We start from the raw sequence: 15,832 nt of genomic DNA, 5'->3' as shown, positions 1-15,832 counted from the left end.
GAAGGTGTTGTATCTGTTGTATTCTGGTCCCATTCCTGTGGATTCCTGAGGAATCCTGAGGAATCCTGAGGACTCCTGAGGAATCCTGTCCCATTCCTGAGGAATCCTGTCCCATTCCTGAGGAATCCTGTCCCATTCCTGAGGAATCCTGTCCCATTCCTGAGGACTCCTGAGGAATCCTGTCCCATTCCTGAGGATTCCTGAGGATTCCTGTGGATTCCTGTGGATTCCTGCAGGAATGGGTGGGGCACTGTAAAGTACTGCCCCAGTGCTGTACCTCATTGGCTACCATCTTCCCTAGTGTGCTGTTTTCAGACAAAAGTGGCTTTCCCTTTGGGTCGCGAGGCCAGGTGGAAAAAATGAATCGGCGTCGAGTGGTTGGTGCCTGGTGACGATGGAGGCGATCTTTTCGGACTGGGTGTGCAGGAGAGTGAGACGATCAAGGGAATCTTGTCTGGATTTACGGGGTCGTTTGCAGCTGAAAACTTGCTCTTTTAGTTTCTTGGATTCTTCTGGGGTGTAAGGAAAATCTTTTCCCCAATTGCCATCAGAGCTCAAGCTGAGAATCACATTGATTTGGATGGCTAAGCCATTCGATGGCTCGACATCCATTTGGTCTGCAAGTGTGAGATATTATTGATTATGAATGCTGTAAAATGGACTTACAATCTGGTTTAGTCGTGAAGGTGGAAGAAAAATAATGAAAGAAAGGAGAATGACTCAAGTATGCCAGAAGATCAAGATCCTGCTCGCCCCTTTCCTCTCAACACCTTGATCAGCGTGCATGCACAATACCGTACATTTCACGGCGAAGAAGGCAATGTTTGGACCTATGGTGGTAGTGAACAGGTGAACGTCCTAGACAACTCAATCAACAAGCATACGGAACAATTACGGCACTCATGATTCCTCCTTTCCACTCCTCATCTAACATGGCCTGGAGTTGCAACTACAAACATAGAACTTCATGACAAAGGTACGTCCGTCGAATTTTGAGCTTCCTTTTTACAATCTAAGATGCCCACCCTCAGATGCGTGTGATGACCAAGTCCTGCTTAAGGCCTACTCACAGGCCACAATTGCTCATACACAACCAGTATGCCGGTGTAACCAGAACACGTTGAAGCACTATCCTGTGGTTGCCGTGCAAAGTCCTTCCTCCACTGTTATAATCAACATGCTCGATGCTGGGTGGGCGCAGCGTGTGGCTGAGGGTGTTGTGCTTGATTTCAGGTTTCCAGTGAGGAGGAATGCCAGGGTTTCCATGGGCTTGAATGACATGAAGGGAAGTTGAGATTCAAAAAGGTTGGACTTGGGACACAACCTCTACTACACGCAATACGCACATACTCTTTCAGAATTGGGAATCACTGTTTTGTTGTGCTTCTCAAGCCTGATCTCCGCAGGCAGACACGAACGAGAGGGACGGACGTCTATGCAGAGCATGTTCGTTTGACGAATATTGTTCCCTCTTTGGATTCTTTGACGTCAACTTGAATGTGGGGTTTGACTACTTAGCTGATACTATATCCTGCAATAATGACACACTCTCTAGATCTTTGACAAATTTGACAGAGAGAGGGGGGGTGCACCTTTGATGTATATCCTCGAAGTTACTAGTACTGTATGAGGATACGTTCACTGTCTGTCCCTTACACTAGTAACTACTGGTGTCCAAAGAGTCCGTCAGAAAGCTCTACCTCGAGCCTTCCTTTGCCTTCAGCATCTCCCCAAATATCTTCCCTCACAAGTCAAACCCGCCATCACCCAAGGCATCTTCGTAGTCCCATGTTGGCTCCCCTGCACCCTTCATGTTCCTCAACACACATTGGAAGAAATGATCCCTGAATAGAATATCAAGTGGTTGTATGTGCGGATCTGAGATATGTTCCAGGTGTAGGAATGAGCCATGGATATTGCCCAAGTCATGGACAAATGTGGTGATTCGGTAGCCGTCCTAAAATTCCAGAGTTCCCTAGAGTTGGTCAACTTGAGCTTCAAGTGAGGGTGCGCCGGGATCAGTGATGTGCTCATAGAATCTTTTTTGAAGCCACTTTGAGTTCAGAGCAGTTATGTTGGGGAAGGCGGGGGTGAGATGATGGCTTCGGAAAGATGAGTGCGAGGGAATATGTGAGCTGCGCGTCCAGGTGTATGATTCAAGACCTGTTATTAGACATTTTTGGGAGGTCTTATCAGTGCCCCCCCTATTCCTGCAGGATTCCGGTCATTCCGGTGGAATGAAATTTAGCAGTAAACACTGCTAAATTTGTCATTCCTGTGTTTTCTCATTCCGGTGGAATCTGATCATTCCGGAATTTACACCGGAATGGTCCCCGGAATGGGCAGGAATAGCATTCCCCGGAATGTGCAGGAACTGTAATCTGGTTATTTTATTGTTTTGTTATGTATTATAGTTTATTTATTTTCAATGGATAACAAATAAGGCTTGTTTGGCAAACACTGCTCACCAAACACGGCCACCCTCTTCTTCCACCACTACCACCATGCTCATCACCGCCACCAACGCCACGCCATCACCGTCACCCCTAGCCACCATCACCCCTAGCCACCACCACCCATGTCACTTTTCTATCACCCATGACCACGACACGTCACACCCCGCCCCCGAAAACTCCCCAGCATCCACGAAACCAGTACTTTACAGTGCCCCACCCATTCCTGCAGGAATCCACAGGAATCCACAGGAATCCTCAGGAATCCTCAGGAATGGGACAGGATTCCTCAGGAGTCCTCAGGAATGGGACAGGATTCCTCAGGAATGGGACAGGATTCCTCAGGAGTCCTCAGGATTCCTCAGGATTCCTCAGGAATCCACAGGAATGGGACCAGAATACAACAGATACAACACCTTCTCTTTGTGCTAGATACATTTACACTAATATACACTTCTTCACACTGACTTAAAGGATATCAACACTTTCTTAAAAAATTTATATATTAAAATTCAAATATACATCTAATTTACTATTTTCTAAGTTAAATGAAGGGGCAGGAAGAAAGGGGGGGAGGAAGGAAGGGAGGAGGAAGGGGGGAGGAAGGAAGGAAGGAAGTGAGGGACAGGGAGTGGTGTGGGGCTGGGATCAGCATAAGAAAGGGGGAGGAAGGGAGGGAGGAGGGACAGGCAATGGTGTGGGGCAGGCCCTGGGGAGGGAGTGGTGGGAGGGGGACTGAAGGAGGGGGGAGAGAGTGGTGGGGACTGATAAAGGGGGAGGGGGTGGTGCTGGGCCTCGTCGTCCATCGTTGTCGTCGTCGTTTTGTCGTCGTCGCGTTGTCGTCGTCGCGTTGTCGTCGTTGTTTTGTCATCGTCGCGTTGTCGTCGTCGCGTGTCGTCGTTTGGACGTGGACGTTGTCGTTGTCGTGGTCGTGGTCATTGGTGGGGTGCTGCTCGCCGTTTGTTGATCGTGGTGGTGGTGGGCACTCCTGGGTGGCAGTGGGCGCTGGTCGGCGTTGTTTGAGGGTGCTGGTGGGTGCGTGGTGTGTTGTTCGTGGCTGGCTGGTGTGGTGGTCGTGGTTGGAGCCATCGTTGGTGCCGTGGGGCCTCGTTTGGTTGGTGACGTGGCATCGCGGCGTTCGCGTGGTGGGCGCTCGTGGATAGTGGTGGGCGCTGGTCGCCGTTGGTTGATGGAGGTGCTCGTGGATGGTGGTCGGCGCTCGTGGATGGTGCTGGCGCCACGTCGTTGTCGTTGTCGTTGTCCGTTTCGTTGCCACGTCGCTGGCCGTGGTCGTCGCCGTTTGTTGCTGGGGTGGTCGTGGCCGTTGTTGGTCGTGTGGCGTTGTCGTCGTTGTCGCTGTTGTCAATGTGGTTGGTGGTGGGTGGAAAGGAAAGGGTATTGCATTTGTTTGGTAACGTTGCCGTTGTTTGGTAACAGAAGTAAAATAAACAAACAAAGGACCGGATTCCGTTCCATTCCGTTCCTGTCAGTCCTGCGGAACATTCCGGTGTCAATTCCGGAATGCCCAAATTCCGCCGGAATGGTAAGGCACCGGAATGACAAAAAATAGCAGGCCTCCCTGCCAAATTTCATTCCTCCGGAATCCACCGGAATCCGCAGGAATGACCGGATTCCTGCAGGAATTAGGGGGGCACTGATAAGACCTCCACTGGGGTGCAACACTGTTTGATTTCTACCATGTCCGACGTATGCACGATTTTGGTGGGTTGCAGTCGAAGTCGACCGGGAGTAAGTGGATGAAAGCAAGCAGAGAGGATTACGCAAAGGAGGAGTTGCAGCTTGCGGAGGAGGAGGAAGATCTGAAAGAGAGCTTCCCTTGTGATATTGTGAAGCTTGTTGAGGATGTTGAAATGAGGATCTCGAAGACGTTGAGCGAGTCTGAGGGGGAAAGAAAAAAGGAGGGATTTATTCATCCTGTTGGTATTTTCTTTCTGCATTTTCCACATCTTGTCTGACCTTTTTCTTTCGTTCTAGGAGCCGTTCGATGTGACCTTCAATTCTTTGCCGATTCTTCAACAACGTCTTCCACTACACCTTCTGCCAACGACTCTCTATGTTCATGACCAGTTCCATTTGCTTCAAGTTCGAGATGGCTGCTTTGAGGAACACCATCCTCAACCATGGTCTTCAAAACCCGACATAGTCCATGCCTATAGCCACAACGCCTCTCCCGCTGGCAGAGAGAAGATGGAAAAGGAACAAGAGAAACTGATCTCAGACCATGAGGTCGAGGAAGCTCTTCGGAAGGGTGCTAAGCCTGAAGAACATTCTTCGGCATTAGCACTCTATGGACGGCCTCATCCCTGGATCAACCGAACCCTGGGTATACGCAATGCACGAGCCTTCCTCTCTTCCCAGTTCTGCCGAAGAAGCCCATCTGCACCTCTCGCCTTCCCACCTGGTGGGCAAAGGGAATCACTCTTTCGCTTATCACACAGAGTGGGACATCCCACGCGACCTCCTCGTCCCAGATGTCCTCTGCAGACAATGCGTCATCGACGAAGAACAGAAAATTATCACTGCTGAAGACGACGCAGAAGGGGCAGACCCAAAATGGACCACTAAACGCAGGGAAGTCATCCTCAAGGAATACATCCGGCCTGAATTTGTGACGACCACTCACCAAGAACCAAACATCAACATATTGAGGGAGCGCAGAGAGCTCAACAGACTTGTCTATGTAGGTCCCATCTGCATCATCCGCACCACAGTTGGGTACCAGAATCTCGAGCGAGGTGGGAGCTGCGTCCACCTCTCGGAACAGGATAGGTTCAAACACCCTTTGTGCCACCGTCCGTGTCACGGCGAAACTGTCCATGCAGGGTGACGATCACCTGGACAGAGAGTCACTTAAATACCAGGTGTTTCCTGATCACTTTTTCCAGCATTGGAATGGGTATAACATTGTCTCGCCGTTGCATGAGCCGGTACCTGTGGGTGCACTTGTGCCTCAGTATTATGGGCATCATGTTCCTGATAAGGATATCCCGGTGAGGAAGGAGAAGAGGGTGGCGGCGGTTGATGATGTTGGTCAGTCTGACATGGGTGATGTCGGTGGTGGGGAGGAGCTCCATTATCGTAGCCCGATCATTCTCATGGAGAATTGTGGAAGTCTAATCGACATTGACACACTTAATATCAATGATAAGTAAGCCCTACCAATCCAACATCTCATTATCACTCACCAGATTCATTAGTTTTAGACACGAATGCACATCATTAATTTTTCGGTTCCATCACGCAGGGTCGGTCCACCACTCTGTCGCGCCTCGCAACATTCTCTTCCAGCCAGGTCCTTTGACTGAATTCCCCCTGTTCCACATGGCCAACCAGATGGCACCTAATCCTCGAGACAGGGTGTTCAATTTCAGGCTCATTGATTTCAGGAGGAGCAAGCTCTTTGGAAATTCTTTGGTACATGCAGGAGAGGAGTTCATTGTTGAGAGGACTATTGGAGTCCCGAGGACACGGGATGGAAATGAGATTCGTGCATTTGTAAGACTGTTTTTCTTGTAACGTTGAAGAATGCAAGCATGCCAGCATCATGGAGAAAGCAAAAGAAAGGTTGAATGGTGGCGTCGTCGAGAATAGCTTGCACAACATGGCAAACCCTCTTCTCCAACTAGTTGAAGGGGCAAGGACATCCCTAAGAAAGAGACGAAGTGGGCATTCAGCAGGAAATTGTTGGGAGTGCCAAGGACATTCAACAACGGCAAGTTAGAGGGAAGAGGAACTGAGAGGATGGTGAATGATTGATTTTTATTTGGTCGTTTTCCGCAAGTTCATTGCGAACATTCAATGACATCTTGTCAAGTTGATGCCAACTCCCTTCTCAATGACTCTGTCCCCCCAGTCCTCCTTCAGCTTCATTGCTAGCCACCAATCCAGTCCAGCCTATGTGCTCTGCATGAGTAGTACCTAAGCCCAGTGAGCCCCATCATTCGCGATCTGGCATCATCTCACTGTCACCCATCCAGTGTTGTCATGACCCGGGTCTGACGAGGTCAGACCCTGACCCGGCATCAAGTGACCTGACTTTGATTGACAGGGTCATGATCAGTCAAGGGTTCTGTGAGAACTTGTGTATGCAGAATGTTCAAACATGAGTGTAAAAAAAAAAAAAAAAAAAAAAAAGAAAACAACAAAAAAAAACATGGGCATGAGCCTTAATACTCTTTCCAAAAAAGGTCTGACCCCCCATCATGACCCTTGACCTCGTCAAGTCAGTTGATGTGGCCCCGGTAACGTGACGTCTCTGACCTCAAGTCAGGCTGACCTGTACAACACTGCACCCATCACACCCACCTATTAGGTTCTCAAAGAGAACAAATCCAAAGAACACGGCCGTATTACACCCAGTATGTTCACGATCGTCTATCACGCTCCTTGTGCTCACCGTGAGAAACAGAGGAATTCATCGCTGCAGGTGACTTTTTGGTGTACAAGTTCCCCGTATGGACATGGTAAGCCCCTTCTTCCTTCCTTCCTTCCTCCTCTTCTCTCTTCGCGAAAACTAAGTGGGCAACAGGGAAAAAGGAGACACATCCAAATCCCATGACTTCCTCCCACAAGACAAACAATACCTAGTAACATGTGGTATCCCCTGCCTCTGGCGCGCCACCTCCCTAGCCTACACAGACGCAGATGAGGACACTGAGTGCCTCCTCTCCTTTGCTGATTCCTCTTCCCCCTCCACAGACGGTGACGACTGGGTCGAGACACACACAGGTCGGCAGGCGCATCGAACGGACTCTGCGACGAACGCAGGTGAGATTGCAGATATCCCTGATTTGGATGGGGATGGGCCGCATGGGGATGAGGAGAGGATTGTGAGGCGTGTCGTTGGGCGGGGGAGGGGGTGAGGGTGTTGGGGCAGAGATGCCTGATTTGGATGATATCCCTGATATGGAGGAGGATGATTTGGAGGAGGGGGATGATGAGGCTATGGCTATGGCTGCGCCCAAGGCCTCGGTTATACCTGCTGCTGCCGGGGTTGATGCTAGGTATGTTTTGTCATTGGGTATGCTGGAAATTGAAAGAATGCTGACAATATCTTTGTAATGCCAATGTGGAAGTCGCAAAGGGGAATCTGCTTCAGGTCCACACGTACAATGTAATGACCACATACGACAAGTATTATCAGACCCCACACGTTTGGTTGATCGGCTACGATGAGGTTCACCTTTTGCCCATTTTTCTAATACGCTAGCTAACGGAAACAATAGAACTGCACCCCACCCCCTCCCAAATCTTCCAAGACATCTCAGCAGACCATGCCCAGAAAACAGTAACGATTGAACCATTCATCCACTCCGCCTCTCTCCAAGCCGCCTCCATGCATCCATGCAGACATGCCAGCGTCATGAAGAAGGTAATAGAAAGGATGAACAACAGTGTCGTCGAGGAACAGCTTGCGCAGCGTGGTAAACCCTCAGGGAAGGACACCCCGAAGAAAGAGAAGAAGTGGCCATTCAGCCGAAAGTCGTCTGGGAGTGCCAAGGATGTTCAACAGCTTCAAGCTGGGGCTGAGGAAGAGGAGGTGGAGGGGATGAGGGTCAATTTCTATCTGGTTGTTTTCCTCAAGTTTATTGCAAGCATCGTGCCGACTATTGAGGTCGACTTGACTACGTCTTTTTGAGTTTGATGCCACTCTCCCTTCATCTGTACCTCCCCAGTCCTCCCTCATTGCTAGCCGTCGTTTCTTGTACCTGTATTTTTTTTACCACTGTTGGTACTTAGAACTCCTCTTTCTTTGTGAATACATTGCAATGTGGAATATGTATCTGTATCTTTTGTGTTTTTCTGACAGACTTTAGAGAATATGTAAATCATGTATCATCTCACCCCCCTCTAACAACTCTTTGAACTCCCATACACATACACTGTGAAGACAACTCAAGGGCACCCTCAAGCTGTGGAAGCTTGAGAACATGAAAAGCTTGTGGGCTTTAAAAGAAATTACCATCCTTGACTTTCTTTTACTCAAATGACACAATCTATTTTTTTGGGAACAACAAGGCAAAAGGTGCATCATAATGGGTGGTAACTAGAGACATGTGCTGCATTTATGAAATTCTGGCAAGGTGGGCTGAAACTTTTATAAAGCTAAAATCAAATAAATGAGAAGACCTTGAAAGACTTGGAATATTGATACTCACGAAGACAATTGGCCATAGCAATCTTTACAAGGGCCTGTTTCTTTTGGTCCTCAGTTTTAAGCTGAGAGGCCTCCTTGATGGCAATTTTAATTTTTGCCACATCAGCAGACAAGTTGAACTTTTGCATGGCTGATTCAAAGGGGGCAGTGGACCTTGAAGGATTCTGTTTCCACAGAAAGAAAGAGTGCTCTGCAATGATAGCAGTCACTGAGCAGTAAAATAATAGTTATGATAGAGTGGTCATAAATAAGAGTAGACACACCAATACATAGAAAGGCAATGTCCTTGAAGGATTTGGTATTGTGAATCTGGATAGAATTATGTGGTGGTCAGAATAATGAATAGCATTTACACAGTGAAGCTAGTGAAGGTTTACCAAGGACCAGTCTGTATGATCGAGGACATCCTTTGCCTAAAAATAGTAATTGGTTCAGTCAATACTACTGGTTTTTATAAAAATATTGGAAGAAACAATAAAATACTGACTGTCTATTTGAACAAGTGGAGTTTCATAAGTGTTTTTCTAAAATTGTAGAACTGAACTGACAATCTCATCATTTCTTAGCAAAATGAAAAGAGAAGAAAGCTGAGACCTACCTTCTATTTAAAACACAGGCCACCCTCTTATCAACAACAAGTAGAGAAGAACAGTCAGATGGTGACTTACATCCTGTTCAAAACCCATGGCATGCTCTGGTCAGCAACAAGCAAGAAGAGCCAGCCATATCCTGACTTACTTGCTGTTTAAAACCAAGAGCATGCTCTTGTCAGCAACAAGCAGGAAGGGCCAGCCAGATCCTCTGACTTACATACTGTTCAAAACCAAGAGCATGCTCTTGTCAGCAACAAGCAGGAAGGGCCAGCCAGATCCTGACTTACATACTGTTCAAAACCCAGAGCATGATCTTGTCAGCAACAAGCAGGAAGGGCCAGCCAGATCCTGCCAGATCCTGACTTACTCGCTGTTTAAAACCAAGAGCATGCTCTTGTCAGCAACAAGCAGGAAGGGCCAGCCAGATCCTCTGACTTACATACTGTTCAAAACCAAGAGCATGCTCTTGTCAGCAACAAGCAGGAAGGGCCAGCCAGATCCTGACTTACATCCTGTTCAAAACCCAGAGCATGCTCTTGTCAGCAACAAGCAGGAAGGCCCAGCCAGATCCTGACTTACATCCTGTTCAAAACCCAGAGCATGCTCTTGTCAGCAACAAGCAGGAAGGGCCAGCCAGATCCTGACTTACATACTGTTCAAAACCAAGAGCATGCTCTTGTCAGCAACAAGCAGGAAGGGCCAGCCAGATCCTGACTTACATCCTGTTCAAAACCCAGAGCATGCTCTTGTCAGCAACAAGCAGGAAGGCCCAGCCAGATCCTGACTTACATACTGTTCAAAACCCAGAGCATGCTCTTGTCAGCAACAAGCAGGAAGGGCCAGCCAGATCCTGACTTACAGCCTGTTCAAAACCCAGAGCATGCTCTTGTCAGCAACAAGCAGGAAGGGCCAGCCAGATCCTGACTTACAGCCTGTTCAAAACCCAGAGCATGCTCTTGTCAGCAACAAGCAGGAAGGGCCAGCCAGATCCTGACTTACATACTGTTCAAAACCCAGAGCATGCTCTTGTCAGCAACAAGCAGGAAGGGCCAGCCAGATCCTGACTTACAGCCTGTTCAAAACCCAGAGCATGCTCTTGTCAGCAACAAGCAGGAAGGGCCAGCCAGATCCTGACTTACATCCTGTTCAAAACCCAGAGCATGCTCTTGTCAGCAACAAGCAGGAAGGGCCAGCCAGATCCTGACTTACATCCTGTTCAAAACCCAGAGCATGCTCTTGTCAGCAACAAGCAGGAAGGGCCAGCCAGATCCTGACTTACAGACTGTTCAAAACCCAGAGCATGCTCTTGTCAGCAACAAGCAGGAAGGGCCAGCCAGTTCCTGACTTACAGACTGTTCAAAACACAGAGCATGCTCTTGTCAGCAACAAGCAGGAAGGGCCAGCCAGTTCCTGACTTACAGACTGTTCAAAACACAGAGCATGCTCTTGTCAGCAACAAGCAGGAAAGGCCAGCTAGATCCTGACTCACCCACTGTTATAACAAAAGCATGATCCCATTAGCATCTACTTGAGGTCCACTGGATGTTGGCTTACCGCCTGTTCATATATATTATTTTGTTCTACCACTGTACAGTCAAGTAAGGTCCACATACCATATGTGGAAAATAATTCAGTATCTTCTCAACCATCTTCCTCCACTCTCTCTTTTCTTTGAATAACTTCCAACCTGGAAAGACAAATCTGTTATTCTAGATAATCAGCAATTTACCAGCATATAATTCAAAATGAAGCAACTACCTTTTAATTGTATATTCAATTGACAGAGCCACATTATTTTGCTGCACTGTAAGAAACAGCTGTAAGAGTGTATCATCTGAAAAGGTGGCTGCTGTCTTCCTCAGCAGTTCACTGCAGTCACTTGTGGGATTTTGCATATCTGTCAAATGCAATTAATCTATTGTCAATGAGTAAATGAGTTTGTTATACCTCGAAAATACACATGATCCTTGGGAGGATACTTTCTCTTGAAGAGTTGCTTGCCAAATTTCTCTTCAAACCTGGCAACTGACTCTTCTGGAGCTTTATTTGCAGCATCTTCAACATCCATTCCAGTATCAACCAGGTGTTTGATGGTTTGAGCATCAAGCATATCTGCTTTTGTAAACAGGACAATAACAGGAACTGTGCACAAAAAGGAAAGGTGAAATTCATGAGATTATCAATAGTTTACACACCTCTACCAGTCCCACACTCATCAAAGAAAGTTAACTCTGCTCTTGTAAATGGTCTGGCTTCATCATTAATTGGGATGCAGTACCTACACAGGGTGTATTCAGATGCACTTTGATGTCACAACTCAGTCACTCACCAAATCACATGCAGATGATCCTTGAGCTCTTTGTTGGTTGTACGTTTTTGCAGAAACTCCTTGACTTTATCCAGCTCAGATGTTCTGCCTGCTTCAAAGCCACTTGAGTCATGAAAGACAAATGCTGTATTGCTCTCAAATATCATTTCATTCTCAATATCGTGCTCCCCTCTCTGCCACACTTTCAGTAAAATGTAATAGGGAGTGCAGATCCACATTACCTGTGCAGTTGGATTGAGCTCAGACAAGTCAATCTTTTTCACATCAATAATGATAGATGATGATGTCTAGAGCATGGAATACCTCATGACCCTCCGGATTGAAAAATTTCGGCTGTTCCGTTGTATTGCAAACTCGTTGGAGGATGGTTGTCTTCCCCGCGTTGGCGCGGCCAATGATGAGGACGCGAAAGCGGTTGGTGAGGTTTCGAACTCTGCGTGCTCGTCTCTGTTGTCTTTCTATATCCTCTGCGGCCTGGGATTCAACATTGGAAAGAGACATTTGTCGCTGGGATGCCTGAGATGGTGGAAGTGGTGAAGAACCAAGATAAGCGCCACGCAGTGTATTGTTTGGTTATGCTGGGTCAGCCACTCGAGTGACGTCACTGACTCGCTTCTCGTTCTTCCCAAGTTCTTCCGTTCGTACAACTTGATTCCCTTGACTCAATTTCCAATATATACACACGTCATTGGCTCCCCAACTGAGCTTTTCAATCTGCCCACGACGATCGTGAAAGCGCGCAAGTTTGTTGCCAGATTTGAACATCAACCAAGCGGCGAGGGAGTGCGAGGGAGAGGGTGAGTACAAATCTCAAGTACTCAAGGTTAACTTACCCTGAAGTTTTGTTACAGTCCAGGTGAATGCCCCTTCGAGTCGCCATTCGAGCTCTACCAGTGGCATGAGTTCGCCACTTAGTATAGACAAGTCTCCTCGGCAGCGGGCTTCTGTCTAGGACGTCATTTTCCTTCATTGACCACGTACTAGAGGACTTAAACTACGGTGACTGAAGACCCGGAAGGTTGAAGAAGTGGCTGTAACATGAGCAGTATGAGACTAAATCCTACTTGGTACGATCATCAGCTACAATTCCATCGTGATGTGCCATCCCATTTTGCCAATGAAGTCCCCGTCTCAGCCAAGATCACTGTTCTCCCCCATGTTCCCTTCTCACACCCCCTACGCATTTGTCCGTGAACCGCGACGTCCGTGTAGGTTTCCACTCCACTGGTGGCTTGAAGGCGTACCTTTGATCTTGAGTATGCTCCCCACCATCAGGAAAGAAGGCTACATGAAAGCCTGTAAGCAATGTGGATCCGCATCGAATGACACAACTCACGCTGTCCCTATCAAACTATGTTCGCCCTTTTCTTCATTGCCGTCAGGGGTAGCGCGTCGTTCTATCGTCCAACAGCAAGCTAGCCACAGAGAAATATCAGAACTACGCCGCACAACCCCAAGAACTGGATGTATGCTTACCTTTTTCCCCAGTTCCTCTTAGATGGGGTTGCTACCACTTGGGCGGGCAAGCCCTCAACGAGACTTTGTTAGTGTACGATTAACGACTTTGCCCTGGCTCGTTTCAAGCATTCAGTGTATCCACAGCCAAAGAGCGTTTGCAACGCTGAAGAGCGACGGCGAGCAGCAAATGACACTTTGCTTCATAACTCAATTTCCACACGTTCGAAGCGCCTGTCTCTGGGACGCCGCACTGGGAATACCCCTGCGATCCAAACTCGAAACGGACGTCAATTTGGACAGAGCTGGTGACTGCTATTCCTGGGGTTCAAGGAGTCGAAGTGGTGATGTTTGTCGGAAGACTGAAAGCTGTATCCAATCGGGTCGTCCTCTGCCTGCGATCTACAATAGGATTCAGTAATTACATTAGTTACGACAAAGATACTTAGTCACAAACGAGAATGAGTACCATTCACAATGACCTTGCAATTTGAATTTGAGCGGAAAAGGTTGTCCGTAATTACACATGACCTTCCTGTCGAGTGGCAGGGATTGTAGGGCCGATCTGTGCAGGAAGGATTTAGGGAAATGCGTCATAGGCGTAGTAGACAACGTACCACCGCGATTCCGACTCTTCAATCCAATTCAAGTCCTGAATGCGAAGGTTTTGTGGTTCCAGTTTGACGACGTCATGGCTGGTGCAGTTCTTCCAACCAGTCTCGAACAAGGGTTTATAGCTGGTGGGGTGGTTGCATTGAAATCGACCTTCCATTCTGTCGTTTCCCGTTGCCCTAATAGGAAAGCCAAGATAAGTATACACAGTTCGTACATCACACTCGACCCACCTAACCGCACAGACCAGCTTCTTCCGTTCCGCGCTAAGCAGCACCGCACGTCTACGTAGCTCTGGCCACTGGATTTGAAGCCGGCGGTGAGAAACCCTTGGTTAAAATTGGGTCGGTCAGTCCGTCTTGAACCGTGAGTAGCGCTTTCCTGGCAGCCTGAAAGGTAACTGATTGATAAACCAGATATGAAGACCTCCCGTCGATGAGGGCTTACCATCTCAGCACGTTGAACTGTCCGGACCATTGGGCGTCGTGACCGTCATGGTAATCTTGAGTCTGTTGTTGGTAAGCATACAGACAAGTGAGAACGGATATAACAGACCCACCTCGACTTGAAACATCGATGTCCTGCTTGTAAAAGTATGATCTATGACGGCAATGAGATGAACGAGTTTGCCCCCTCTTATTGGACACGTCATCTTGGTGAAACACTTCAAAAGGGCGTAGGCCCCTACATACGACGATTCCGCAATCTGAGCCGATCATGGGCGTCGAGTTGTACATCCCTTCTGGGGTGAAATTTTGTCGCGACTGATTATCAGAGAGTGTGTGAGACTGAGAGTTTATATCTAAAATGATTAGCTTCGTACGAGGTAAAAAGCTCGAGAAGAACTCACAAGCAGTGCGTACAGAGTAAAGATGCTAGTTTGTATGAGCGCCAGGCTGGCAGTGCCTAACACGTAACAAGTTGCAGCCACGGCTTATGGGAAGGGAAAGCCTGCTTCCTTCGCGTATAGTATCGATTCCACACTGGGCAGAAACCTACTATACCCAATGTGTCTTGGAATACAGGAAAGGGTGCTCGGTTTTGAACCTGAGGCTGGGCCCACAAACATCGTCACTCTGGAGAAGATGACACCGAAGAGTGCATTGCTGGCCGCCTCGATGACGCGCAACTTCACTTTTCGATTCATAACTAGATCAAGAAGTTTCCGTAAAACCGTAAGACCTTACAGGACACCACTTTCACACTTGCCATTTGAACCGAGGGCCAACTTAACTGAGGAAAAGATATGTCTCGCCCAGTGGTCAAGAAGTCAGATGGCGGTGAACGCCACGATGTTCTGGACGGCAAGAACGGTCAGCTTCAGAAAAGGCGCGAAGCGAAGGAAAAAAACTCACCGTGAAGGGCGCAAGATCGAAATCTCCACACACTGGAGGCCCACTTCGCACCGACGTCGCTGTCTACAAAGCCGCAGGCTCATAAAGGTCTTTTATCTCTTTAAACCCATCCTCCTCTTTCCCACAAATCTCTCGGGGTCAGAAATACCGTTGCTGATCGACATATTCACGAAAGTCATGGAGGCCCATGGAGTTTGAGAGTAAGAGGTATGAGCTTAGCCAGTGGCCTTCCTTATTGAGGCTGAGAAGATGCGAAAGAGGCGATCGCCGACGAGGCCTGGGACGTAGCGGCAGTAGAGGTCGGATTCAGAGATGGCGGAGAGGTAGATGGAGCCGGTGTTGGCTGATTTGTGGGCGTAGTCGGCCATCCTGGTTTCAGTTTTTCAGAATAATCCAAAATTGAACTCGACGAAGTGGGGTCGAAGATGGACTCGACAAGGCCACGCCACGGTAGCAGGAGTGAATGGCACGAAGATGAAGTCGACATCCAAGAGTCCAAAGAAGGAGCAACACCCCTACCATGCACGATACACTCCTGCAACGGTTTAATGGATGAACATGCTCCGCGTAAACATCCCTCCCTCTCGTTCGCATCCGCCGTCTGAGATTGGGCTTGAGAGGTACAACAAACGATGATTCCCGATTCCGAGAGATTATGTGCGTATTGCGTGGAATCGAGGTTGTATCCCAAGTCCAACCTTTTTGTATCTCAACTACCTTTCACGTCATTCAGGCCCACAACTCAGCCGCGCGCTGCGCCCACCCATCATCGAACACGTTGATTCTAGTAGTGGAGGAAGAACTTTGCGTAGCGATCACGCGGAAATGACGAGGCAGAGTTTGTGTTGATCAAGGCG

The 15,832-nt window shown here is 48.2% G+C and overlaps 4 protein-coding genes across 4 annotated transcripts; 2 read left to right on the top strand and 2 right to left on the bottom strand.

Moving 5' to 3' along the window:
- Nucleotides 1–547: 547 nt before the first annotated feature.
- On the bottom strand, nucleotides 548–2,034 carry LACBIDRAFT_335638 (uncharacterized protein; the record flags this gene model as incomplete). The annotated part of the gene is made up of 7 exons (XM_001890502.1): nucleotides 548–617; nucleotides 667–669; nucleotides 1,071–1,269; nucleotides 1,347–1,433; nucleotides 1,549–1,622; nucleotides 1,749–1,807; nucleotides 1,828–2,034. The coding sequence occupies 7 exons, from the start codon at nucleotides 2,032–2,034 to the stop codon at nucleotides 548–550; spliced, it is 699 nt and encodes a 232-aa protein (XP_001890537.1).
- Nucleotides 2,035–4,210: 2,176 nt separating this feature from the next.
- Nucleotides 4,211–5,000, top strand: LACBIDRAFT_296155 (uncharacterized protein; the record flags this gene model as incomplete). The annotated part of the gene is made up of 2 exons (XM_001890510.1): nucleotides 4,211–4,390; nucleotides 4,449–5,000. 2 exons carry the CDS (start codon nucleotides 4,211–4,213, stop codon nucleotides 4,998–5,000), a joined length of 732 nt encoding a protein of 243 aa, XP_001890545.1.
- A 290-nt stretch (nucleotides 5,001–5,290) lies between these two features.
- LACBIDRAFT_296154 (uncharacterized protein) lies at nucleotides 5,291–5,990 on the top strand (the record flags this gene model as incomplete). The annotated part of the gene is made up of 2 exons (XM_001890509.1): nucleotides 5,291–5,622; nucleotides 5,678–5,990. The coding sequence occupies 2 exons, from the start codon at nucleotides 5,291–5,293 to the stop codon at nucleotides 5,988–5,990; spliced, it is 645 nt and encodes a 214-aa protein (XP_001890544.1).
- A 3,146-nt stretch (nucleotides 5,991–9,136) lies between these two features.
- Nucleotides 9,137–12,072, bottom strand: LACBIDRAFT_296149 (era-like GTP-binding protein). Its single transcript, XM_001890501.1, has 10 exons — nucleotides 11,857–12,072; nucleotides 11,775–11,807; nucleotides 11,554–11,726; nucleotides 11,420–11,502; nucleotides 11,172–11,366; nucleotides 10,983–11,121; nucleotides 10,763–10,933; nucleotides 10,415–10,443; nucleotides 9,803–9,873; nucleotides 9,137–9,163 (listed from the first exon to the last, which is right to left on the bottom strand). The coding sequence occupies exons 1-7, from the start codon at nucleotides 12,052–12,054 to the stop codon at nucleotides 10,855–10,857; spliced, it is 900 nt and encodes a 299-aa protein (XP_001890536.1). The 5' UTR covers nucleotides 12,055–12,072; the 3' UTR covers nucleotides 9,137–9,163; nucleotides 9,803–9,873; nucleotides 10,415–10,443; nucleotides 10,763–10,854.
- Nucleotides 12,073–15,832: the final 3,760 nt, after the last annotated feature.

This window comes from Laccaria bicolor, genomic scaffold (genome assembly GCF_000143565.1).
Source record: "Laccaria bicolor S238N-H82 LACBIscaffold_104 genomic scaffold, whole genome shotgun sequence".
Taxonomy (NCBI): domain Eukaryota; kingdom Fungi; phylum Basidiomycota; class Agaricomycetes; order Agaricales; family Hydnangiaceae; genus Laccaria; species Laccaria bicolor.
Note: the sequence above shows the minus strand (reverse complement) of the source record. Positions and strands in the feature narration are given on the sequence as shown.

Excerpts from the sequence above, each read along its gene's own strand:
- LACBIDRAFT_296149 (XM_001890501.1), bottom strand. The coding sequence starts at position 12,054 with ATGTCTCTTTCCAATGTTGAATCCCAGGCCGCAGAGGATATAGAAAGA. Across the intron at positions 11,727-11,774 it reads AGCTCAATCCAACTGCACAG|AGAGGGGAGCACGATATTGA; the intron begins GTAATGTGGATC and ends AAAGTGTGGCAG. Across the intron at positions 11,122-11,171 it reads GGATCATGTGTATTTTCGAG|ATATGCAAAATCCCACAAGT; the intron begins GTATAACAAACT and ends TGCATTTGACAG.